The following is a 26,229-nucleotide window of genomic DNA, read 5'->3' as shown; positions in this document are numbered from 1 at the left end:
GCTATGCATGTATGTATCACTAAATAGTAATATAGAGTATAATTTTTTATGTTTTAAACATATATAGAGAGTATCATATAGTATGTATCCTTTAGCAGGTGCTTTTTAAATTCAGCATTTGTGCGATTTGATCATGTTGATGCAGGTAGTGCTAGTTCATTGCTTTAAATTGCTATGTAGTTATTGTGAGAATGTGCACAGTCTATCTGTACATTTTTTCTTTCTGATGAACATTTAGGTTGATTGCACCTCTTTGCTATTGCAGTGTTGCCATTGAAGATTCATATATATATATTTGTTTCCTGGTATACATGTGTGATAGTTCCTCCAGGAGAGCAGTTTTCAAACTTTGTGGCCTAAGGATCTCTTTACACTCTTAAAAAATTATTGAGGACCCAAAGGGCTTTTATATGAGTTATAGCTATCGATATTTTCTGTGTTGGAAATTAAAATTGATAAATACTTTAATTATTTATTTATTAAACATTTAATACTTGTAATAATGAACCCACTACATGTTGTCATAAATAACATTTTAATGAAAAAAATTATATTTCCCAAAACAAAAAAAACATCAGAAGAGTGGCATTTTAAAACATTTTTTAATGTCTGAATTCATAGAAAACAGCTGGGTTCTCATATTTGCTTCCGCAGTCAGTCTGCTGTGATGGACATCATGAGCCTCTGGAAAGCTTTGCTGAACACTCATGAGGGAATGAGAATGAAAAAGGCAAATGGTGTCTTAGTGTTACTGTGAAAATAGTATTAATCTTGCTGACCTGCTGCTACTCCAGAGATTGTAACTAGGAGGGACATTGCTGAGTATCATGTGCATCTTTAACTGTTAGATGTTATCACAGTGTACTCACACAAATATACCTGTTCGTGCTCCCATTGCTGGTTGAGCATTCCTCTTGTTCCACAATTGGGTCAACACCTCTGTGCTGAGACTTAAACAGATTTGTCAATATGCTGGGTGTGAAGTGATATCTTATTGTTGTTTTAATTTTCATTTTCTAGATTAGTACATTTGGTATCTTTTTATCTGTTAAAAGGGCATAATGGGTTTAATTTTCCATGAATATCTACCCATATCATCTGCCTGTTTTTCCGTGGGGTTTGCTTGTCTTTTGTTTATTGACTTACAGGATTTGTAAAAGTTCTTCATGTATTCTGGAAGCTAATCTTTTTCTAATCCTTTTCTGATAACCTTCTGCAGTCTGTGGCTTGTCTTTTCCTTTTGGCTACAATTATCATACAAAAAGCTTATTTTTCTTTTTTGAAAATCAGTATTTTCTTTTTTCCTAAATTTTTATTTAAAAAAACTTCAAGCCTGAAAACTCTTATGTAAATTCACTAGTTGTTAACATTTTGCTACATTTGATGTGAACTTTTTTTACTGTACCGTTAGAGAGTAAGCTGTTTCTTCCTTTGAAGTCCTTATCCTTTTCTTTCTTTTTCTTATTTTACCATACACATTGGGACCTTCATTAACATGCTGAAGAAGAGTAACAGCAAGCTAATACTGGTTAGGATTATGTTTAGCTATATGTAACGGAAAACCCAGGTGATAGTGGTGTACTTTTCTCACATAACATGAAGTCCAGCTTCACGCTGCCATCAGTATCCTAGGATCATTCTGTATTTGTTTGGCCATCCTTGAGCATTTAGCTTTTGTCCTTACAGATGACCACCTCCACAGCTCCAGGAATTTCACTCGTGTTCTAGGCAGCAAGGAGGAAGTGCAAGGAGGAAGGAGAAGTACTTCTATCAGGATAAAAAAGACTTTCCCTAGACCAGCCCAGTGGCATAGTGGTTAAGTTTGCAGGCTCTGTTTCTGCAGCCCGGGGTTTGCGGGTTCAGATCCCGGATATGGACCTACACACCCCTTGTCAAGCCATTGTGGTGCCATCCCATGTACAAAATAGAGGAAGATTGGCACAGATGTTAGCTCAGTGACAGTGTTCCTCAAGCAAAAAAGAACAAAACCACCTTTCCCAGAAATCCTCAGCAGACTTTGCTCATTTATCGTTGCCCAGAATTATGGCATACTCCAGCTGCAAGTGAGTCTGAGAAATGTAGTTTTTCAACTGAACAGTTGCTGCCCTGAACAGAATTGGGAAGTAGGGCAAAATGCTATGTATCTGTCACCTTGCATTTCCTGTCTTGCTCCTGACTTTAAGAGGAATCTTTTTAATGTTTCACAATTTAAATAAGATATTTACTCTTAAGTTTTTGGAAAATTCTATTAGATTATGTAGATTCCTTTCAATTTCTGATTTCCTAAAGTTATTGTCACTAATGGTTGTAGAATTTTATTGAATGCCTTTTCTTCATCTGTTGAGGTTATCATGTTTTTTCTCCTTTAATCTATTAATTTGGTGAATTACATATCCAGATTTTTTCCTACTATTTTTTTAAACAGCTCTACTGAGATATCATACAATTTTTCCATTTAAAGTGTACAATTCAGTGATTTTTAGTATACTCACAAAGTTGTACGACCATCACCACAATCAATTTTAGAAGATTTTCATTACCCAACAAGAAACCCTGTACCCATTAACAGTCACTCCTTGTTTCCTCCCAACCCCACTCCCTCCCTTCCAGCCCCTGGCAACCACCAGTCTACTTTCTGTTTCTGTGGATTTGTCTATTCTGGACATTTCATGTGAATGGAATCATACAATATGTAGTCTTTGGTGATGGGCTTCTTTCATTTAGCATAATGTTTTCAAGGCTCATCCATGTTGTAGCATGTGTGTGTACTCTTTTTTGCATATTTTTAAAATATGAAAATATGCGACATATTAAAATGGGTGGTTTCAATGTAAGAAGTAGTTGTTATCTAGTGTCTCTGCAAAATATACCACTCTGGGTTTTAGAGCGACAATTGAGTAAGAGACGTTTCCTCACTCAACTTGTTCAAAATCTTCTGTGACTGATATGTCCCCTCATCCATTCTTCTCTACTCTTCAGTCCCTTACTATCTAACACTTACAATCATAAAGACAATTTACATTTCTTAATAGGTGCCGTGCTGAGCACTGCACATTATTATTGCGGGTATCCTCACAACAGCCCTGAGAAGTAGAACCTACTTTGAAGAGTGGAACATAGTATTCTCATTTTACAGATTAGGAACCTGTCGCATAGATGAAAATAACTTGCCCAAGGACACACCGATTTGTACCCAGGATTGTCTGATTCCACTGCCTGTGTTCTTCTTTTTTAATTGAGATATACCAAAACAGTCACCCTTTTACAGTGTACAATTCGGTGATTTTTAGTGTATTCGCAAAGTTGTGTAACCATCACCACTAGCTAATTCCAGGACATTTCATCACCCCCCCCAAAGAAACCCTGTACCCATTAGCAGTCACTCCCCGTCTCCCCCTCCCCCTAGCCCTTGGCAACCACTTAATCTATCTCTGCCTCAATGATTTTTTTTATCATTCCATTCTAAATACTTTAAGATTTTTGTTATAATTTCTTCTTTGAGCTGTAAATTATTTAGAACTATTTTAGAATTTCCAAGTATGTTGTTTAACATGTATTTTTGATGTTGATTTCTAACTTAATTGCATTGTACTCAGAGAACATTGTCTATATAGTATCAATTCTTTACTGAGACTTACTGTATGACCTGTTTTGTGGTAAGTTTTTATAGGTGAATTCTTCAAGAGAGAACTGTTGGATGTAGATACAGAAAATATACATGTGTGTATATTAGATTAAGCTCATTAATTATGTTCAAATTTTCTCTATCCTTATTGATATTTGGTAGATTTATGTGTCAATAATTTAAAAGTTATATTAACTTTTCCCACTAAGTAGACAGATTTGTCTGTTTATCCTTGTAGTTCTGTTAATTTTTGTTTGAAATATTTCAAAGATGCCTTACTGGAATATTTCAGGTCGCCTTTCCTGAAACAGGCTGTGGGACGGCTTCAGTTGAACCTTGCCTCCGGATTATGAAACCAATAAAGTTAGCCGAAGTCTTGTAACTACTTTCACTTCAGAGTGTTGTGTTTATTGAAGTGCAAATTTCTGAATGAGAGGCCGAGATGCTGCCTGTTCAGTGGAAAAGAAAACCAACAACAAACATTTTATTATGGACCCACAAGTTTAGAATTGTCACATCTTCCTGGGAATTGTTCTTATTATGTAGTGATTCTCTTAATTTCTAGTAATGCATTCTGCCTTAGATTCCCTCTGTCTAATAATATTATACCAACAATTTCCTCACTAGTTTCTCTGTCAGCAGTTTCTCCCTCTTACAGTCATTCTTTACACACAATATTATTCTTAAAAACAGTAAATCTTTAAAGTATAAAAAAGGGACCGGCCCTGTGGCCGAGTGGTTAAGTTCGCACGCTCCGCTTCGGTGGCCCAGGGTTTCCCTGGTTCAGATCCTGGGCACGGACATGGCACTGCTCATCAGGCCATGCTGAAGCGGCGTCCCACATGCCACAACTAGAAGGACCCACAACTGAAATATACAACTATGTACTCGGGGGCTTTGGGGAGAAAAAGCAGAAAAATAAAAAGATTGGCAACAGTTGTTAGCTCAGGTGCCAATCTTTAAAAAGAAAAAGTATAAAAAAAATTCAGATCATTTGCTTCCCTATTGCCCATAGGACAAAGTCTTCTACTTCCTGCTCTTTATATACCCTTTCTCTTCAGCTATAGTAAATTTCTCCCCTTTTCTGAGTATGTGGTTTATTTCTGTTTCTGAGTCGCTCGCCATGATCTTACCGCTTTCGTTCTTCCTACGTCTGCTGGGTGAACTCGGCCTCATCCCCCACAGTCGCAGCTCAGGTGTTACGTTTGTACATCTTTTTTCTCTTTATCTCCAAGATAGAATTAGTTACTCCTTCTGTGTATGTTTGTTTGGGTTTTTTTCCACCCAGTTCTTTTTTATGGAGGTAAAATTTTTATTCAGTGAAATGCATAGACCTTAAGGGTACAGTTTCATAATTTTGGTATTTATATACCTTTGTAGCCATAACCCCAATCAAGATATAGAATACTTCCATCAGCCCAGAAAGTTACCTTGTACCCACTTTTGGTCACTCCCCACCCGCTGAAGGTAATCACTGTTTTTATTTCTAGTATTATAGATTTCTTTTGCCTGTTCTTGAACTTTATGGAAATGGAATCATACATTATAAACTCTTACGTCTGACTTTTTTTCACTCAACCTAATGTTTTTGGGATTTATCTGGTTTTACATGAATCTGTAGTTGATTCTTTTTTATTGCTGAGAAGTATTCCATTGTATGAATATACTACAATGTCCTTATCCATTCTCCTGTTGATGGACATTTGGATCATTGCCAGTTTGGGGCTATTATGAATAAGGCTGCTATGAACATTTCATACCAGTCTCTGTGAGCATGTTTTCATCTCTCTTAAGCAAGTACCTAGTAGTGGAATGCTTAGTCATTAGGTGTATGTTTAACTGTGTAAGAAACTGCCAACAATACTTTACTTACTTTTTAATAGCTTTTATCACAACAAATTGTATTTATTGGTTTGTGTCTGTCTCTTCTGAGACTGGTAGCTCTTCAAATCTAGGACATATCTTATTCTTTGTATTTATAGTAGTGCCTAATACAGTGTCTGGCACATAAGTATTGAGTGAGTAACTTTCTTTAAGATTTTATTTTATTTTTTTTCCTTTTTTCTCCCCAAAGCCCCCTAGTACATAGTTGTATATTCTTAGTTGTGGGTCCTTCTAGTTGTGGCATATGGGATGCCCCCTCAGCATGGCCTGATGAGCAGTGCCATGTCCGCGCCCAGGATTCCAACTGGCAAAACCCTGGGCCACTGCAGCGGAGCGTGCGAACTTAACCACTCAGCCACGGGCCTGGCCCCTATGAGTAACTTTCTTTTGTTATGTTACTTTTATGGAATTTATCACATGCTATCTTATTGGTTGTGTTCATCTTTCTTCTCTGCTAGATTGCAAGCTCCTTAATGAGTAGGAACTTGTTTTATTCTTGTTTCTATTTCCCAGAATATCTGTCACATTGCTTTGAAAATTACTCATGATGTGTGAATGAATAAACCAAGCCGTCCCCTAAAAGGTGATGACTCTGGGACAGAAGAACAAGATAAGTTTGCCTTCTGTCTCTTCTGATTGGGAAGAAGGAAAGAAGGAAAACCAGGCAGAACTTCTGTTATATCCGTCACCCAAATTTTTGATGGGGGAAGCTCACTGAGACGTTTGGCCTGGCAAGAACATTTTACACCACAGTGCTTTGTCTGATTTGCCTCCATTCCACTAATATGTTGCAGCAGTAAGGGAGGGGTTTTTATCTTTAGTTGGTGTGACTGGCCCCAATGCAAATTGTGAGGATCAGTAGACACTTTTTATTGTTGTTACGTCTTACATTGACACAAAATTGGGTTTTCACTTTGCAGGATATGTTGCTTGTGAAACAAAGGAAATGGATGCAATATTTGAATGTTTGATATTGTGTTCTTATTTTGCAGTTAAATCCAGACGTGAATGTTTTCCAGCGGAAATTTGTGAATGAAGTTAGAAGATGTGAAGAAATGGATCGAAAGCTTCGTATGTGCATTTTGATTCTGTATGATGTTCCTATAATGAGTCATTTGTCTTAAATTAGAGACACTGGTCCTCTTAATAAAGAAAGAAAATTCTACAGGAGAAAAAAATCTTATAATCATGATGTTACAATGGTGTTTAGGCTAGGTGGTGCTTACTGGAAACCTTGTTTGAGATGACAGGGCTGCAAGCTGAAAACACTGGTTATTTTTTTGTGGGAAGGGTTTTATAGCAGTACTACATTATGGAATTCTGAGAGATAGGACCCAAACCACCATCAATTTTAGATGTCAGCATAGTCACCTTTTAATTTGAGCTATTTATGCAGGAAGAAACTAACGTTTACTAAGGTTCTATTGAGAGTTAGGGTGACCATATGTTTATTTCATTCATTCCCCACAACATTCCTTTAAGATGGGTGTTACCTCATTTAATAAACGAGGAAACCAAAGATCAGAGAGGTTAAGTGACTTGCCCAAGAACATAAGTGGTCGTGATGGAATCAGTATTTGAATCCAGGTTCTTCCGTCTGGCTCTAAAACCCGTGATCTTGCTACTATACCATGCCAGCTTTCCTTTAGCTGATAGGTGAATTTGGTTCCTGTCCTAAAAAAAGTCAGTGATTGTCACCTGAAACACTTTTCTCTTCTGGTGTTTTGGGGCCTTATTCTGTGTCTTGCTTTTTGGTTTTTGTTTTGTTTTGTTTCACTTAAAACTGACCTGATTGTTTTCAAATTTAATGATCCTTTTGATCTGAAGTTATCTTGTTAGTGTGCCAAGTCTCAAATGGAATTGTGTTCTTCTGTAGCTCTACTGTGCCAACCATGTCTGTCACCAGAACCAGCGTACTTTGGGGTAGTAGTCACACAAGTGGAGAACTGAACCTAGATAAGGACCAGTTTTAAGGTCAGAAGAGGGAAAGAAGACAGCAGTGAGATGGTAACCCTTTTTAGGGTAGCTATGCTTTAGAGAGTGTGGGGTGGGAGGACGGGGAATGTGAAGAAAAAAGGATTTACATATTCTGCTTCTTTTATGTGAAAGTATCTTTCTTAGAATGGAGCCCTTTTTAGGCACGTTTTAGGTCCTATTATTATTTCCTCAAATATTGGTAATTCCAGGCATATGCTATCCATAAATGTTTTGATTCTGTTATTTTAGGATTTGTTGAGAAAGAGATAAGAAAAGCTAATATTCCAATTATGGACACTGGCGAAAACCCAGAGGTGCCCTTCCCTCGGGACATGATTGACTTAGAGGTAAATAACTCTTCTGAGGAAGTCAGTTAAGTTTCTCTCTACCTAAGTGCAACAATTACTTTCCTGAGTGGATGGAGAGTAGAGGAATTCTTACTATCCTTGTAGGCATTGTCTATCGATTACAAGTTTCTTGTGGATGGGATTAAAATTAATTCTCTTTTTTATGGTATAGAACAGTACCTTGAACAGTACCACATGCCGCTAAATAAACTTTTATTGGTTTATTGGAACCTTATTGAATTAATGTCAATTTATCTAGTTTTTATTAATCTCATAGACTAAATGAATAGCCAGTAGACTTTTCAATAATTATTTTATCCATCCGAAGTCCCCTGAGAAATTTTACCAAGTGTGTAATAAAATATAAAGGCAAAGAAAGAGCATTTTAAGCAAAAATTTTGATAGAGAAAATAGCCCTGTTAAAAATGCAGTCCTTTCTGGCTAGATATAAGATATCTTTGAGCCATCAGGGTGGAAAGAATTCTGTGGGATGAATGAATTCATCTGTCTTTCAGAGCAAGCATACTGAGCTTAGTTTGAGTTAATAGTTTGATTTTTTCTGTAGGCCAATTTTGAGAAGATTGAAAATGAACTGAAGGAAATCAACACAAACCAGGAAGCTCTGAAGAGGAACTTCCTGGAACTGACGGAATTAAAATTTATACTTCGCAAAACTCAGCAGTTTTTCGATGAGGTCAGACTATTGTTTCTTTTAGTATTTGAGCAGCTGGTATGATACCCGCACAAGTGGGCCATATTTTTATTCCAATAATTATTTTAATTTGCTAGTTTGAAAGCAATACCATTTTTACACCCTGTTTTAGTTGAACAAATATCAGATTATGTTCCATTTTTCATGCAGTACACAGCCAGCCATGGTTTTGTATATTTTTGCATTTTCTGCAATTTTTCATCTCAAGATGGGAAAAGGAATCCTAAAGGAGTTGTATAAACGTAGTTAGTTAAAATTTTTACATTGTATTTTAAGGTAAGTAAATACTTAAGGTTAAAGTTGAAGCAACAAGAAACATTTGGTTATACATGAAATTATAACAAAGGCTAACTCTCCAAACCTTTTGTCATCAAATTTAAATTTTTATTTTCTGTTTGCTTATCAACCTTTGAGCACATTTTTAAGTACTTCGGATAGCACATGTCACACTTTAATTTTTAAAGAGGTTTTCCTTATGTTGTATGGAAATATTGGTAGGAATTCTTGGATTTTCACATAAACACAACTGCATTACCTTATCGGGAAAAATGTTAATAAGCCCTTGGGTTGAAAATGTAGGTGACTAAGCTGCCAGTGACGGCTTGCTGAGGTCACCCCATGGAAAGGATTTGGAACAAGGCTTTTAGAAGGCTTCTTTCTCCTGATTAAACCTGGGGAGGAGTCTTACTCTCCATTTTGGCCTGGATGTGCTTTTTCTGATGGCCTAGGATATGGATAACTCTCTTTTTTACAAATGTCTTTGCCACCAGATTAGCAACATCAGGCACGTCAAAGATTGTTCCAGTCACTGTTCGGTGTGCCTTTTCATAAAGTTCTTTATTTCCTTTGCTTGACAAAAAAATTGTGGCAAAGCTTTTAAAAAAATAGAAGGCCCTATTTAGTTAGTGTCTCATATGTTCTCAGTTCTACTTTTAATTTCTGTCTTTTGAGGAAAGAATAGCTCTCCATAGTACTCTAGACTGGAGCAGGGGTTTGCCAACCAGCAGCATTAGCCTCACCTGGGAACTTGTCAGAATGCAAATTATCAGTCCCCACCCCACACTTTTTATATCAGAAACTCTGAGGGTGGGCCCCAGCAATCTGTTTTTACAAGGTGATTCTGAGGCACCCTGGTTTGAGAAACACCGGGCTAGAGACAGCTGAAGATGTGCTACATTCCTCAGTAACTAAGGATTTGACTCAGAGAAGCCGTGATAATTAAAAAGATCTGCTGGGGAGAGGGAAAGGGGAGAAGCTCCTATGAATTTAATTGCCTGGTCCTCTTAAGAATCAGAATCTGGCTAAGTATCAAGAGAGGTTTGGTGTGAATATTCAGCTTGCTCACTGAGTTTTGAATTTTGAGACTGATGGTAACTTATTTGACCAGCCCCCAAAGTCACATTAGAGGGCGTGGGACAGTGTGATTAACTCTTTCGAAGTGTTTCAGGCCTTTTGCAACAGGCATGACCACTTATGCCATATGGTCTTAAGGAACAAATAATCTGGAATTCGAGTATGCTCACTGCCTAAACATTATTGTATTTATATTCCTTAATTCACTGAGCATTTGATGAACACCTACTCTTTGTGAGGCATAAGATGAGTAAGACGTGGTCCCCATGTTCAGGGAATATATCACTTAGTCGTATCAGGAAATATCCCCGCACACAGTGCCTTCTTGTGCTCACAGATGGGTGCCTTTCTAAATGTGTCCAAGCTGCTGCCCACAATCCGGTGTAAACCTGGCCTCAAGATCAAAGCTTAGCTACTTTTTTTAACATCATGTGGGACTAAATTCTTTTGCTTTCTCCCACTTTTTTCCCTTTTGATATAGCCTTTAGTTTACTGCTGGGATGTTGCTGACGTATATGAAAATGTCTTTCATAACCAACTGAGTTTAAGGATTGGACTGGCTTTGTATCTAGTTCATTCTGGGAGAAATTCTGAATAAAGACTAACAAATGGTCTCCCTTCAGGGAAATAGTTATTTAAATAGTTAATTTTAGAATTAAAAAAATAGTAAATACAAGGGGAACCACTTGGAAAGATGATGTAAGGTTTTAAAATCGTAAGTTTTGGATTTAGGAATTTTCTTTGTGATTTTTAAGTCTAAACATGAAATGCCCATCCTGATAAGGCAGGCTTTACGTCTCCATGACCTTCTGTGCCCTGCCGTGGTGGGTTGTTTGCCCCTCCTACTCATGCAAAACTTTTGCTTTTTAATCTCCGGAAGTACTTTTGGACTAGAGGCCAGGCTATGAGAGGTTCTGCTGCTGCTTTTGTCATCAGCCCCTCTCATTCCTAGCACCCTCACCACAGTGCAGAAAGTCTTCTGGCAAGAGCCACACTGCCTTCCTTTCCTCTTCTCTTCACTCTCACTGGCAAGAGTCCGTGTCTTGCCCTGCTTTTGCTGAACAGGAGACAAAGCCTCACAGAGCAGCATGTCTGCATGTGCAAGTGCGAGTGTTAAATAATGCAAAAGATAAGGAAACCTGGACTCTTAAATCTCAGGAACTTAGGTTTTTCATGAGATTTTCTTCCATGCCTGAAATTATGATATTTGCAAATGGCCTAAAACACTACCAATTTTAAATCCTTTTTTATATGATTTGGTGAATATGATCACTAATTTCTAATAATGAGTTAGCAGGAAAAGGCTAAATCAGAAAATGATTCTTTCCATCTTTAGGCATATGGGTTATGATTGGCAGGGTGTGTAGAAGGGGAAAAGTAAACATATGTTGAATATTCTTATGATTTAAGATGATTACAGATTCGACTTAGCCAATTCTTATCCAGAGCATTTAAAATGACTTGTTAATGATTATCCTTTTCTCAGTCTTCTTGCTTATGAAGAACTGTAAGAGCTGGAGAGATTTCTCTGCATCTTTTACCATAAGCACCATAGCATATGAGAACGTAAAGAAGACTGGAAAAGTAATGGTTAATGGCATGCAGATTCTTGCCTTACTTTCCCTCTGAGTTTTCCACCCATCTGCTTTCTTTACTTTTCTTTCCCATCTGCCATCTCCTTCCAGGCTTGGGTGAATACCGTAGGTGATGAAATGTAATTTCTGTCTAAAGTAGGTGGAAGTACAAGTGTTTGTTCTTGGTAATTAACGTAGCTTGAACTGGATGTGCTGCCTCTGCTTAAGTGTGGACATAGAGCTACTGAAGTTCTGTGACTTCCTTTTTCAAGGCATGGTTTCAGTATTCTGATGGGGGAAGGGGTAAGCCAAAGGGCATAGCAGGTAATTAGAGGAACAGTGGCAGTGTTGTTATTGTTATTAGAGGAACCAGATTAGGATTTAGATACTCGATGATGTGCTTTTAGAGATTGCTTTAAAGGCCCTCAGTTAGTGGCTCTGGTCATCTGAGTTTCCCATCAGGCACAATTATTTTATTTAAAAATTGTTTAACTTTTTCTCTAAGATTTAGGGTTCTTAAGTATGAGGTAGTGAAATTAGTAATTAGAATATTATTGCAATTTATTTCTATTCAACTTTAATTCTGTTGGTTTTTTTATACCCAGAGAGTCCCAGATACAGTCTTTGGAGTAGTCTAGTTGCCAAGTGCTAGTTGCTATTCCATCAGTTGTCCCCTTTAGAGCACATCTGTTTTGCACTGAGTCTGATCTTCAGGGTTTACTTAATCCAGGTCTTGTGAGCTGTGCACGGAAGGAGGCGGGGGTCTTGTGAGTAGCAGTCAGTTTCAGTGATTTGTGCCAAGGGATGTCCCAAGAGCAAGTTGAAATGCTGTAGTCGTCTGGATCCTCAAAACTAGTTGCCTGTGGCTTGCAGTCAGATGATTCGATTTTAAGTAGAAACAAAAAGAGCCCCCTAAACTTCCATATGACAGCGAGTGGTAACCTGTGGCCCCATTATCTCTTCTTCAACTTTTCCAAATCTCATGATAGTATTTTTCTGCGTTTCTGGTGTATTCAGTGCCTGCCCTTCCCTTTTTTGTTTTTTTTAAATCAATGTTGAGTCTGCTTCTAGAATTTGCTTCCCGAAACAATTGCTTTTCACTTTTTTAGGCTTTCAGACTTACCATCTGTTTGGTTGGTTGGTTGATTTACTTATTGAGGAAGATTAGCCCTGAGCTAACATCTGCTGCCAATCCTCCTCTTTTTGCTGAGAAAGATTGGCCCTGAGCTAATATCCATGCCCATCTTCCTCTGTTTTTTATATGTGGGATGCCTGCCACAGCATGGCTTGATCAGCGGTGTGTAGGTCCCTGCCCAGGATCCGAACCAGCGAACCCTGGGCCAGCAAAGCAGAACATCCGAACTTAACTGCTGAGCCACCGGGCTGACCCCTACCTCTGGTTTATACTCAGTTTTTTCCTCCCTCTTCTACCGTTACATTAATGATTTTATCAAGTGAGTTTCCCAATATGGCACTTTTTGATAGCAGGGTTGACAGGAGTAGAATCAAATGGGAATTTGGAATGAAAGTGATAGAAAAAAATTGTCCTAACTTTTTGTATAGTTTTGCTTTTGAAAAGGAAGATTGTTCTGGCTTACTTCTAGTCTTTGGTCAAACAAGGAGTGCGTTGGCTATTACGGTTGGCTAGATCAGGCAGTCGAGAAGTCAGTTGGCCTCTGTTTTGTTTCCTTTCTGCTGAAAATAAAAGGTGGTCAGATGTGTAGCTTAGAGGGAGACTAGAAATAGAGACCTACATCTGAGAAAGCCCCTCTCCTTCATTTCATTGTATAAACTGTCATGGTGGAAATCATTTTAAATCTAAACAAACCAGCCCGTGAGCTCTATATTGGCTTATAATCTGTTACTTTTCTTCACTTTACTTGTTTTAGATTGTTGCCTTAAGCTGTGTTCTCGAGAATCCTTAAACTGTAAAGCCTACATGAACATTTTAACGTTCTTAGATACGTTTTCACTTTTTCTTGCCTTTACGGATGCAGTGGAGGCCCAGGCCTGCTATTGTGTTTCTTATCCTTTTGGAGAAAGAAATACTCTTTAAATCCCATGATTTAGAGCATTTTGTATAGTGGCCATGCTGAAACTTGTCACGTTCTGAGTTTTTAAGAGCGTCAAAAACCTAGGTGTCTGGAGATGCCCCTTTGGTCTTTCTCCAGATCACAGTGTGTTTAAGATGGTGATGGGGCCTTCCTTTCTTCCTTGGAAAGAGAGTCTCCATCTTTCACATTCTCACACAGGGAAAATTCTAGTTTGTAGCCACCTAGAAATTTGATGTTGAGAGTATTTGCAGAGCTGCCTTGTTTTTGCTCGGAAGGAAGGAACACTTCAGCTCATCCACATGCAGAGGTAGTTCCTGGTACTTTGATGGCTCATTCAGGGAAACCTACAAGGTAAAATGGCTTCCACCAAGTAACAGATTTATATATATCACCATCATTTAAAGTTTTTTCTTTATTCCTTATTCCTTATTTCTAAAACCATTTCCCCAGATGCTTTACTGGGGCTGTTCTGCTTTCTTTACCTCTTGTTTCTTTCCTTTGTTTTCTTCTCCATTCTTATCTTCCTATTGTGGGTATGTCTTCTCTTTTGGTGTTTTTTTTCTTTTTTCATCTTTATTTTCTGAACTTATCTCCTGGTTCCTCGTTCCCTGCATGCCACTAACTATTTTCATTAGATATTAATTGATTTGTGAATTCAGGCTGAATTGCATCATCAGCAGATGGCGGATCCAGATCTGTTGGAAGAGTCCTCGTCCCTCTTGGAGCCAAGTGAGATGGGAAGAGGCACACCTTTAAGACTTGGGTAAGTACCACTCCTATCCCCTGTACACAGTGTGGTCATGCTCATTTTTGCTGTTCAAAAGAGCAGTGAGGCTGAGCATTCACTTGCTCCCAGGATACACTCTCTTCTTAGCCTGTTGAGAGGTGTTCCTAAGTCACTTTGGATTCAGTTCCTGAGTTGTTCTGTCAACCCTCTGCTGGGTCCAGGAATAAGACTTGACAGCCCTTTTGCCATAACAATGCATAGCCTCACATTTGTCATCTTTGCCCCCCTCCTCTCACTTGCCTTCTTTGTCTTAAAGCCTTCCATCCCATGGCATGGAATAGAGTTCCCTATCTGGCTCTTCTCCCCACAGCTTCGTGGCTGGTGTGATTAACCGGGAGCGCATCCCTACTTTTGAGCGCATGCTTTGGCGGGTGTGCCGGGGGAATGTATTCCTGCGACAGGCTGAAATCGAGAACCCCCTGGAGGATCCTGTGACTGTAAGACAAGGAAATTGCGTCCCATGGAGTAGGTCTTGTAAAGGGAGCTCAAAGCAGTAACACAACGTGGTGCCACCTGAATCTGACCCTCCCACAGAGGAGCCGTTGTGTTTACCCCTGCTTTGACCTGTGAATTTGAAGGATTGTTCTTTCCCTCTTAACTTCTGTCATATGTGTACATATGATGTATACGTGACATATACGTTTTCAAGTCTTACTCATTAGGTATTATTTTGATTGGAAATATGTTTTTTCCAGTTATTTTAACTTTTATTTGGAAGCTTATTTTTAGCTTTATGTGTTTTCTGTTACTTATCTGGGACCAAAAGAAAATTAGCTTTCTATGAAAGTTAATTTAAAGCAAGACATCTGGTTCCAAGTTTGATAATATCCATGTGCAAAAAGAGGAGAGGGAGCCAACCCTGTGGCAGAGTGGTTAAGTTCGTACACTCCGCTTAGGCGGCCCAGAGCTTCGCAGGTTCAGATCCTGGGTGCAGACCTAGTACCACTCATGGAGTCACACTGAGGCGATGTCCCACATAGCAGAGCCAGAAGGACCTACAACTAGAATATACAGCTATGTATTGGGGGGCTTTGGGGAAAAGGAAAAAAAAGAAGATTGGCAACAGATGTTAACTCAGGTGCCAATCTTTTTTAAAAAAAAAGAAAGGAGAGATTTCCTAAACTGTGATCTTTATAAGTTGATGAAATTTTAGTTCTTAAGGCTTTTTGTCTACTTGTTTATTGGGAAATTTAGAGACTTAGTTTAAAAATATACATTGTGCAAGATAAGATGATCTTCCCCACCTGATGCTTTAGAAAAAAGGAATGGCTTAAAATCTTGGCATTTGACGTAAAGGGACAGAGTTGTTAACATAAACCTACATTAAGTGTGGTGAGTCCTGATTTCAGGAATCACAAGCAAAGAAGATTAAATGTTCTGCAAAAAATTTACTTCACTTTTTTTTTTCCTTTTTAAGGACAATTAGCCCTGAGCTAACATCTGCTGCCAATCCTCCTCTTTTTGCTGAGGAAGATTGGCCCTGAGCTGATATTCGTACCCATCTTCCTCCATTTTTTATATGTGGGACGACTGCCACAGCATGGCTTGATAAGTGGTGCATAGGTCCGTGTCCAGGATCCAACCGGTGAACCCTGGGCCGCCAAAGTGGAACACATGAGCTTAACCACCGTGCCACCAGGCTGGCCCCTACTTCACTTTTTTTATATTAGTATTATTTAGAAGCCTGGAGTTGGCTTTTTCTGTTTCAGATTATCTCTTGGATTTCTTAAATTAGTATTCTTTGCTCTACCTAAGAAGGAAGATATAATTGTGAGACTTCTCAGAATGGGTGGGTCATGCAGCTAAAAATGATGTGTCTGTATGGTTTTTATTCTCAGTCCTGAGCAGGAGTGTGGAAACACTTGGGTTACAGTGAGCCCCCTCACCGGAGGAGCACTTTTTCAGCCTTACTGAAAGCTGTCCTTGGGTGTAGAGACATTGCAGTCTGCAGTCACACCTCATGTGAAACTGTTCTCAGGAATATTCAGCCGGGTTTCTGGGCAACAGAAACATTATTTTATCAACAAATCAAGGAAAGAGGGAGTCTTGAGAGCTACAGCAGAACAGCTGCCCAAAGAATGTGCTCTAGTTTATTCCTAGACAATTTAGGAATTTAAGACTCTTCAGCCTTATTTTCTTTATTCTTTATCCCTTATATCCCTTTAAAGTTTGTTTGTGACATCTTATTATAAATGCTCTATAGTAGTATGAGAAAATAAGGCAACTAGAGACAATCCTGATTAACACCCAGTGTAGCTTATTTTTCTGATCTTTCCATCTAGTCCTTGCACCAGACTTCAGGTGTAAACTTGGTATTCGAAATTGCCTTCCTCCTGTCGCCTAAAGTCTAAATTAGCGTGAATCATGATTCTGCGTCAGCATTCTTCCCAGCTACTCAGTTCCTTGTAGTTATTCAGTCCCCTTTATCTGGGAATTTCTAAGCATGCGACAGGCAGGAATGGCTTCCTTCTCCTTTCTGTCCTCTATACTTTTGTCATTCAGGCAACATAAGATTTGATGTTGAATTGGTAAATAGGGCCAAGTTGTGCTAAGAGGAGAATCATCTTAGCATCCATCTCAAGCTCCTCATTGAGTTTAAAAACAAATGCAGGAAGATTTTTGTGAATTAGAGATCACAGGGCAAATGTTGTAGTGGAGCTTAAGAAATGGTTTGAGGAGAGTGGTTAAAGTACAGGGTTGCCATATCCTTAAAGGATTTCTGTTGTTTGTGTATCACCAAGAAAGTTAAGTTATTTAAGAAGTTTTCGGGGGCTGGCCCAGTGGCGCAGTGGTTAAGTTCGAACATTCCACTTCTCTGCGGCCCGGGGTTCGCCGGTTCAGATCCCGGGTGCAGACATGACACTGCTTGGCAAGCCGTGCTATGGCAGGCGTCCCACATATAAAGTGGAGGAAGATGGGCACCGATGTTAGCTCAGGGCCAGTCTTCCTCAGCAAAAAGAAGAGGATTGGCAGCAGATGTTAGCTCAGGGCTAATTGTCCTCAAAAACAAAGGAAAAAAAAAAACAAGTTTTTTCCACATTAGAAGCCTGAACTCTCGGTTTTTGGTTTGGGGCCTAGGGTGACTACGTGCACAAATCTGTGTTCATCATTTTCTTCCAAGGCGATCAGCTGAAAAACAGAGTCAAGAAAATCTGTGAAGGGTAAGAGAAGCGTGCCTGCCCCGAGGGCACAGCCACGTACCTAACAGAATAGTGAAACACAAACCCTTTTCTTCTACCTGGACACAGTGAATAGATCTTTTAATAATGTTAGAGCTATTTTAAACAATTAGAAATAGCCTAAGTTCATTTTTTAAAAGTACCATCAAAACCACAGTTTCCTTTCCTTGGAAAAAAGTAATTAGGACTCATGGTTTATAAATGCTATGTTGTTCTGGGACAGTGGGTCTGCACACCCAGCAGTGTGCCATAGGCACTGTTCTCTTAAGCTTTGCTGAAATTCTGCCCATAAGATCTTTTTTCCGTGCCATTTGTCTCCAATAATTTATGATATAACTTGTAATACTGGCTTTTTTTTTTAATCTAAGGGAATTCAGTAGTTTCAGAGAATGTCAGCATAGTTCAGATTTTGCTGTTCTGTCTGTAGGCCACTTCCCATAAATAATGATTATTGATTAGTGCATCAGTCTGAACTAATCCTGTTTTGGTTCTTCTAGTAAATTAGGATTACTTTATGAGATTATTTAAATGGCATAGGTTAAGAAATTTCAGTGTTTCTCAGGCTGTGTCTGTACGTTCCAGGTTCCGAGCCTCACTGTATCCCTGTCCTGAGACGCCACAGGAGAGGAAGGAAATGGCTTCTGGAGTTAATACCAGGATTGACGATCTCCAAATGGTACAGAGGGCTGGAGGGAATTTGTTGTTGTGAAATGCTACAACAGAAGACTGTTCCCCTTCCTTGAAACACTATCAGTTAGTCTATTAGGCACCTGTAGCAGCCCAGGGTACCAAGAAAAGAAATATCCGTAGGTAATATGTCTATCTGGGAGCTGGGGAAAAGTTTCAGGGAATGACTGTTAAAAATAGCATTAATCAGGGCTGGCCTGGTTGTGCAGTGGTTGGGTGCGCACGCTCCACTTCGGTGGCCTGGGGTTCACTGGTTCAGATTCCGGGTGCGGACATGGCACCACTTGGCAAGCCATGCTGTGGTAGGCGTCCCACGTATGGAGTGGAGGAGGATGGGCACGGATGTTGGCTCAGGGCTGGTCTTCCTCAGCAGAAAGAAGGCTTGGCAGTAGATGTTAGCTCAGGGCTAATCTTCCTCAAAAAAAAAAAGGCATTAATCAGGGCCAGCCCTGGTAGCCTAGTGGTTAAGTTCAGTGTGTTCTGTTTCAGTGGCCTGGGTTCGGTTCCTGGGTGCAGACCTAGACCACTCATCTGTCAGTGGCCATGATCTGGTGGTGGCTCACGTACAGAAAGAGGAAGATTGGCACCAGATGTTAGCTCAGGGCAAAGCATTCTCAGCAAAAAAAAAAAGCATTAATCATCCTCAAATGAGACAGAAATTCTATGCCTCTGAAATCGTTGTTGAGAGTATACAATTCCCCTCCTGGTGAATCTGAGATATTCTTTTTTCCTTCTTTTTTTTTAAAGATTGTCACCTGAGCTAACATCTGTTGCCAATCTTCTTCTTCTTCTCCCCAAAGCCCCCCAGTACATAGCTGTATATTCTAATTGCGAGTGCCTCTGGTTGTGGCATGTGGGACGCCGCCTCAGCATGGCCTGATGAGCTGTGCCATGTCCACGCCCAGGATCCAAACTGGTGAAACCCTGGGCCGCTGAAATGGAGCGCACGAACTTAACCACTCAGCCACAGGCCTGGCGCCTGAGATGTACTTTATAATTTAAAAAAATATGATTAGTTCAAAAAAAAAATCAAGTAATACAGAAGTACATATAAAGTCAATTCTGCCCCCTCACACAGACTCTCCCCCTCCAGAGGCAGCCACTCCTAACAGCTTGGTGTGTATTCTTCTGGTCACCTTGGATCTTAACCACACAGGTTAGCCAAAGAGCCCTGGTGTAACTCTCGTACCCAAGAAGAGATTTCGTGCGATTTTTACCAGATCGCAGTGTGTGTGGCGTGCACGCACCATGGTTGTCACAGGGTTCTAAGGAGGGAATCATGATATATGTGTACATGGAAGGAAAAGGGTGGCCAGTTGGAGCTTTGATCCCTGTTGAAAGAATGTGATGATTGCCCCCTTGAAACAAAAATAAACATATTCAATCCCAAAGGCAGTTCTTTCCAGGAGTGGCAGAATTGTCAGAGATAGGTTGTAACTCCCATTTCAACTCCCTTTCTCATCTTTCCCTCGAACGTCTATTGTATGTGACCCACCGGCTTGACCTATTGCCAACTCCCTTAGATACATTTATCTGTTTAACCAAGGGAAGAGAGATTTTTAGAACTGCTGGTGGGTGATAGGCCATGTTAGTACATTCTGGCTTCTAGGGCTTTCTTATCCCTTCCCAGGCTATGGGTAGATTTTAAAGAGCATATGCAGTCGTCGTTATAAATGACCAGACTTTGACTTTTGAAACACCTAGCTGTGTGCACTGAAACTTTAAAAAGGAATTGAATACCAAGGAGTAAGATGTGGTGCTGGGAGACAGGGAAAGAGACAAGCAAATAGAATGTTGCTTGCAAGTTTATTTAGCATCTTTCCAGAAGTTTTAATAGTAATTGTAAAATTGTCAGCCAGAAGGAGAGAAAGTAGCTTTGTTCCTTTATTCTCAAGTGATACAAGAGTTTCCATAGCAGGCCGTGGCATTTTTTTCCCGCTATGGAAGTCACCTTCTACTGCCCAAGACAGTTTTTCAGGGAGTAGCTGCTGCTTTTTTTCTGTACTGACTTGAAGAGCCAGCTGTGATGAAGACTTAAGCTAAAATGGTTAGCACATAGCTTTTTCCTCTTCAAAGAAATGTGGAGATTTAAGATAGATTCTCATGCAGAAGTGTGATTGGTGGGTTGCTTGCCCAGTTTTGGCTTAGCCCCTCTCCTGCTATTGAAATCTTTAATATTTAACGATAAATAAGGCAGTAGAATGTAAAATGTCCCTGCCCTTTCCTCCCACTCTAGTCTTGGCAGTGTGGTTCCTCTGCAGGAAATCTGTACTGCTTTCCAAAGGGTCAGCACTGAAACTTTTTCCACTTAAGAAACCTGACAGAAAGAGAAAGCCCTGTCCGCTCCGTGATGACAGTCTATGTGGCAGTCTACATCTCCTCTAGAGCCCATGGGTCCTCCTGACCCCGCAGTGTCTCCTCTCTCCTGTTCCCGGGCACGGAGTCTTTCTTCCTATCGGCAGACGATGGTGTTCAGCACTGCCTCTTTCCCACCGGTCTCTGATGCTGGCTAATGGTCAGGGGATTCTGCAGCTTCTGTTCTTACGTATGGATTTATTACTTTGTCAGTTCCTGGGCCGGTCAGTTCTGGGCTGACTTCTTCAAGTCTGAGTTACAGGCTCCATGTGGAAAGTCATCACTCTTTAATGATCCAAGTAAAAGCCAATGACCTACATTGTTGTGCCATGGATTTGGTGATAATAAATATAGAGAGAAAAGCTAAAAACCGTGTTCTCAGGTTTCTCTTCACCTTGAAGCTAAATGAAGATGAATGTTAATAGCTAGAACTCTAATTTCTTGTAATTTGGAAAAAAAAAAAAAAAGAGAAAAAGAAAAAGCCCATTCTAGCCAGAGGAATTAAAAAACAGAAAACAGATCACTGGTGACCCTTTTCAGAAAGACGTGCCTCTTTGCCATTCATGTCCTGAGATCTAAGACTAATGTTAGAAGGATTCCTCCCTTGTTCTTTATCTCCCAAAAGGTTCTGAATCAAACAGAAGATCACCGCCAGAGGGTTCTGCAGGCAGCTGCTAAGAACATCCGTGTCTGGTTCATCAAAGTACGGAAGATGAAGGCCATCTATCATACTCTGAACCTCTGCAATATAGATGTAACCCAGAAGTGTCTGATTGCGGAGGTCTGGTGCCCCGTCACTGACCTCGACTCCATCCAGTTTGCACTCAGAAGGGGCACGGTGAGTCCCCCACAGCCAGCAGTGCAGCGTATGGCCAAGAAGAGAAGTTCCCATCAACAGTAACATTAACCAGTTACATTTGTATGGCATTTTTACTTTCAGAAATATGCTCATCTTGTACTCATCTTGTATCCTGACATTACATTTCTTATATCCTTCTTTTCCAGATACGGAAACTGCAGTTAAAAAAAGTTTAAATGACTTCATCATCATATACCCGTAAATCTTCAGGGTAGCTCACAACCAGAACATCAGTTTCCTGATCCACTCTCTGTCCCTTAGACTACTTTTGTAATGTAACACTAGCAGTCCTGTTCAATAGTTAGAGCTGCTCTGTGCAGGGCACTGATCTAGGCACCATGAGGTACAGAGATGTAAAAAAATATGCCTTCAAGTGTCCTACGATTTACTTGGAGAGGCGGACATGCAGTTACAAGACAGTCTTTGCTAAGAGTGGTGTATGTGTGTGGAGGGAGGGTGCTAGCTTTTCCAACTAAGATGATCAGAAAAAGCTTCAAGAAGAAGGTGACGTTTAATTAGGGCTTTGAAGAACGAGTAAAATGTCCATTGGCAATGACAAGAAGAAAGCAATATGGACAAAGGCAGGAAGTACAGGGCAACTGTGCATGTTTGGGCAGGAACAGGAATTTTAATGGGTGAGCCGAAAGAGTAGGAGGTAAACCTGGATCAGGTAGATTGGAAGCTAACTATGAAGGGTTTTTAAGTACCAGGTTAGAAGTCTAAATTTTATTCTAGAGGAGGTAGAGAGGCGTTGAAGTTACTTAGCAGTGAAAGGACATGATCAAAGCGGAGTTTTGGAGGGGTCATCCATTGATAGTGTCTAGGTTGGGTTGGGGATTAGAGTGTCGATAGGTGGGGGTTCACTTAGGAGGTTATTGTAAACGTAGAGTAGTAAGCGATAAGGACCCTAGGGTAAGACCTGACAATGGGGAAAAAATAGTGATGAATTTGTGAGATATTCTGAAGGAAGTATCAATAGGTATACCTGGTTTCTAGCAACCTGCAGGAGAAATACAAGGAGAAAAATTTAAAATGTTTCTGAGGCATCAAAGCTGAGGTGCTGGTAGAATAATGGTTCCATTAATGGAAGTGAAAGTTAAGCAAGAGAAACTTATTGAGAGGGGAAAGATGGTAAGTTTGGTTCAATCACATTGAAGGGATGGATTGAAATTCACATGGTAGGGGCCGGCCCGGTGGCACAGTGATGAAGTTTGCACTTTCCGCTTCTTGGCGGCCCAGGGTTTGCTGGTTTGGATCCTGGGTGTGGACATGGCACCGCTTGGCAAAAAGCCATGCTGTGGTAGGTGTCCCACGTATAAAGTAGAGGAAGATGGGCACAGATGTTAGCTCAGGGCCAGTCTTCCTCAGGAAAAAGAGGAGGATTGGCAGTAGTTAGCTCAGGGCTAATCTTCCTCAGGAAAAAAAGAAAAGAAAAGAAAAGAAATCCACATGGTATTATCAAGAAGATAATGGGATGGGTTCTCAATAGAAAGGGCAAAATGAAAGAAGGGGGGTTCATGAGAGTGGGAGGGAGTGAGACCTCCAAGAGAGAAAATAAGGAGGCTAAAGATAGAACCTTGGGAGCCCTACAGTGTTATAGGCAGAGGAGGAAGAGCCAGAAAAGGAGTGGTTAGTGAGCAGGAGGGGAACTCCTAAGGAAGACAGATTTTCACCAAAGAAGAGGAAGATTTCCAGTGTTGGGGCTTGTATATAGGAGAACAGACCTTTGGATCTGGTGATGAGCCAACCCCTTTCAATAAGCGTGCTCAGCTAGACTGCAGAAGATTAGGGAGTTAAGTGTAGGTGGCGAAGGAGCAGAGTCAGAGAATAGCTTCGCTTCTCCCATAAGAGAAAGAGTGAACAAGGATATTTATAGAACAGCAAGTAAGGATGTCTTCCGAAAAGGAAGTACCACGTTTTCTTTGGTTAAACATTTTAGAATCAAATTTTTTTCATAGTAAGGAAATTCTTCCTAAGACTGCATTTAAATCTTTCATTGTAAATTTTGTACCTAGTTGGAGTTTCCCTAAAGACTGGGAAAGACTAAGATATAATTTACATAAAATGAAACACACGTATTTTATGTGTACAGTTTGATGAGTTTTGATAAATATATACACTTGTGTAACGACCGCCACAGTTAGGAGGATAAACTAATTTTGATATATGTGCTTAATGTTTCCCAGGAACACAGTGGCTCCACCGTGCCCTCCATTTTGAACAGGATGCAGACAAACCAGACTCCCCCAACCTATAACAAAACGAACAAGTTCACTTATGGCTTTCAGAACATAGTAGATGCTTATGGAATTGGAACTTACCGAGAGATAAATCCAGGTGCAAAAGCTTGAATCTTTCCCTCTAGAGGTTTTGTTGTTTGTTGTTTCTTTTAATGCCTTACTTTAAATCCTATTGAACAACTGGATTAAAATTAAAGATGTTGTGAAGACCTCAGCTCCAGTGTAGTCCCTGTAAGAGGTGCCTGTTTGGACATGGAGAGTTGAGATTTCTCTTTGAGTGGCACTCCTGTAAGAGGAGGATTTATAGGAATTTTATAGGAGTGACCTCAGTGCATTGGATTCTTCTGTGCACCCTCACTGCTAGGAAACACTTGGCCTTCTCTAGCACGCTGTTTGCAGGAACTGCTTTAAGCAGAAAGTTTTTTCCAAGATATCTGATATTTTAAGGTGGCTTCCCTGTTCCAGTTTGTACAGAGAAAATATAGCAGTTGTTGACTGTTTTAGGCACAAGGCAGATTTTTCCTCTGTTTGGAGAGTTAATCATTAAATCAAGAGTCTGGGAATTCATTTTCAGTTGGGCCTCCTGGGGGACCTGCTTTGCTCTTGGTTCTGGGCTTTCTCCCACTTAACCAGTAGCTTTATTCAGCTGGTTGCTGCACAGGAGAAGAAAGCTGGCCTGCCCCAGAGCAGTGTCCTGGGGGTTAGAAAAGAGGAAGAACCAACCACGCTGTTGCCAAGGCTCGAGACAGGACTTTCATTTCCTGTGTTCTTTGTTTGAAATGCCAGCAGTAGCTCAAATGCCATCAGAGCTGATTCGTGGGGGTATGCAGATCCTGCAGTGGAAGATTTTCTCGGGGAGTCCGTCTGAACACCAGCTTGGGAATAGTCACCTTATATTGATCTTAGAGTATGGAGGGGAATGTGATCTGTGGGGAGTTGCTGCAGTTTTCTGTACCTTGTCTTTTTCTTTCTTTGTTTTTTTTTATAGCTCCGTACACCATCATCACTTTCCCTTTCCTGTTTGCTGTGATGTTTGGGGACTTTGGCCATGGCATTTTGATGACTCTTTTTGCTGTATGGATGGTGTTAAGGGAGAGCCGGATCCTCTCCCAAAAGAATGAGAATGAGGTAATGTTTAAGTTACATCTGAATAAGTTATGGACTGAAACTTTATAATTTCTCAAGCATTCATTATGAAAATTATGATCTGGAAGTCTTTTATCCATGAATCTATAGAGAAGGTATAGAAACTATTTAGAGAGTAGTGAAGTTATGTTCATTTTAAAACTAAAGAGGCCACACGCTGTGAAAGTGAATTTCTTGTTAAAGTTGTATTTTGGTCTTTACTTCAAGCTCTCTGACCCAGGATAGGATAAATTATGAGAGAAAGGGTCTGCTGTATTCTAAATAACATTGTCACAATGTGGGCTGTAGTGAGTTCATGTCATTGACTTCTTTCTTCTGGCTCCCAGATGTTTAGCACTGTGTTCAGTGGCCGATACATAATTCTGTTGATGGGTGTGTTCTCTATCTACACTGGCCTGATCTACAATGATTGCTTTTCCAAGTCTCTTAATGTCTTCGGGTCATCCTGGAGTGTGCGGCCGATGTTCACTCTATATAATTGGACGTAAGTTGCAAAGAAGGTATAAGTCAAAGCTTAGTACTTTCATGTTAAGCTCTGATTTTATGGACAAGAGGTAAAGCAACACTTCTTTAGGAAGGGGTTGACAGTGTCTCTGTTTTAGAAGAATGTAGTATCCCCTCTTATTTATACTCCAGCCTGGGAAGTTCTGTATGTTTTGTTCCGCAGTATCAAGGAACTGAGACTATAAATTAGGCACGTTGATTCTTTTTGTAAATTAAAAGCAGATTCCCCAAATTCCCTACTTGGTTGCATATGTGTGTTTAATTTTTCTTTTTTGTTATCTCCAATCCCTTCTCATTCTCAGATGCCAGTCCCTTTTCTTTTATTGAAGAGACAAGATAGCTGTAGTAGTTCCTTTTGGCATCAGTTTCTGGACCCTAGAAATTTCCCTCTCTTGAAAAAAAATAAATGCAACTTTTCTCCTAACATGGTAGGGAGGAGACACTTCGGGGGAACCCTGTTCTCCAGCTGAACCCAGCTGTCCCTGGAGTTTTTGGTGGACCATACCCTTTTGGCATCGATCCAGTAAGAGCACTTCTTTTCTATATATCTAACACCAAATTTTTAAGCTGTAACTCTGAAGTGAGAGAGTTAAAGTGTAGGTGAATAGTTGTTTGGTTTTTAGTTAACATATTTTTGGGAAACCTTAGTACATCTGTCCAGACTACTTCACAGTCATAAGAGACCCAAGTGCCTTGGAAGCCAAATCATTTTCCCTGCACTCCTTATTTCTGAGGGAGCTAATAATATTGACTCTGGGAAGACTCATTTTTAAGACTCTTTCCCTTTATAATTTATTTCTATTTAACTTAGTTTGGTTTTTATTTTTAGCAGATGTTTTAACAAAGCAGAAATAGCTCTTTCCTATGGGTTTTAGATTTTCATTCTTATCTTTATGTACTTATAAAGACTTATCCCAGAGTTTAATTTTTTTTCAAATACTTAGGC

General features: G+C 39.9%; 1 protein-coding gene across 15 annotated transcripts in view; it reads left to right on the top strand.

Moving 5' to 3' along the window:
• ATP6V0A1 (ATPase H+ transporting V0 subunit a1) overlaps positions 1-26,229 on the top strand; it is a 53,700-nt gene that overhangs the window by 5,069 nt on the left and 22,402 nt on the right. For 8 of the 15 annotated variants that reach the window (XR_011422895.1, XR_011422894.1, XR_001380862.3 and 5 more), the window contains 12 exons: positions 6,502-6,580; positions 7,736-7,833; positions 8,399-8,527; positions 14,186-14,289; positions 14,624-14,750; positions 17,392-17,474; positions 18,075-18,168; positions 21,160-21,372; positions 23,580-23,730; positions 24,622-24,761; positions 25,106-25,263; positions 25,716-25,806. Coding sequence is in view for 8 of the 15 variants with exons in the window: in XM_070226153.1 (XP_070082254.1) it covers positions 6,502-6,580; positions 7,736-7,833; positions 8,399-8,527; positions 14,186-14,289; positions 14,624-14,750; positions 17,392-17,474; positions 18,075-18,168; positions 21,160-21,372; positions 23,580-23,730; positions 24,622-24,761; positions 25,106-25,263; positions 25,716-25,806 (1,467 nt within the window). In the remaining 7 variants the exon portion in view is untranslated. The remainder of the gene's footprint in view (positions 1-6,501; positions 6,581-7,735; positions 7,834-8,398; positions 8,528-14,185; positions 14,290-14,623; positions 14,751-17,391; positions 17,475-18,074; positions 18,169-21,159; positions 21,373-23,579; positions 23,731-24,621; positions 24,762-25,105; positions 25,264-25,715; positions 25,807-26,229) is intronic. The other 7 variants (XR_011422897.1, XR_011422896.1, XR_011422898.1 and 4 more) reach the window with 1 other exon arrangement.

Source organism: Equus caballus, chromosome 11 (assembly GCF_041296265.1).
Source record: "Equus caballus isolate H_3958 breed thoroughbred chromosome 11, TB-T2T, whole genome shotgun sequence".
Classification (NCBI taxonomy): Eukaryota; Metazoa; Chordata; class Mammalia; order Perissodactyla; family Equidae; genus Equus; species Equus caballus.
Note: the sequence above shows the minus strand (reverse complement) of the source record. Positions and strands in the feature narration are given on the sequence as shown.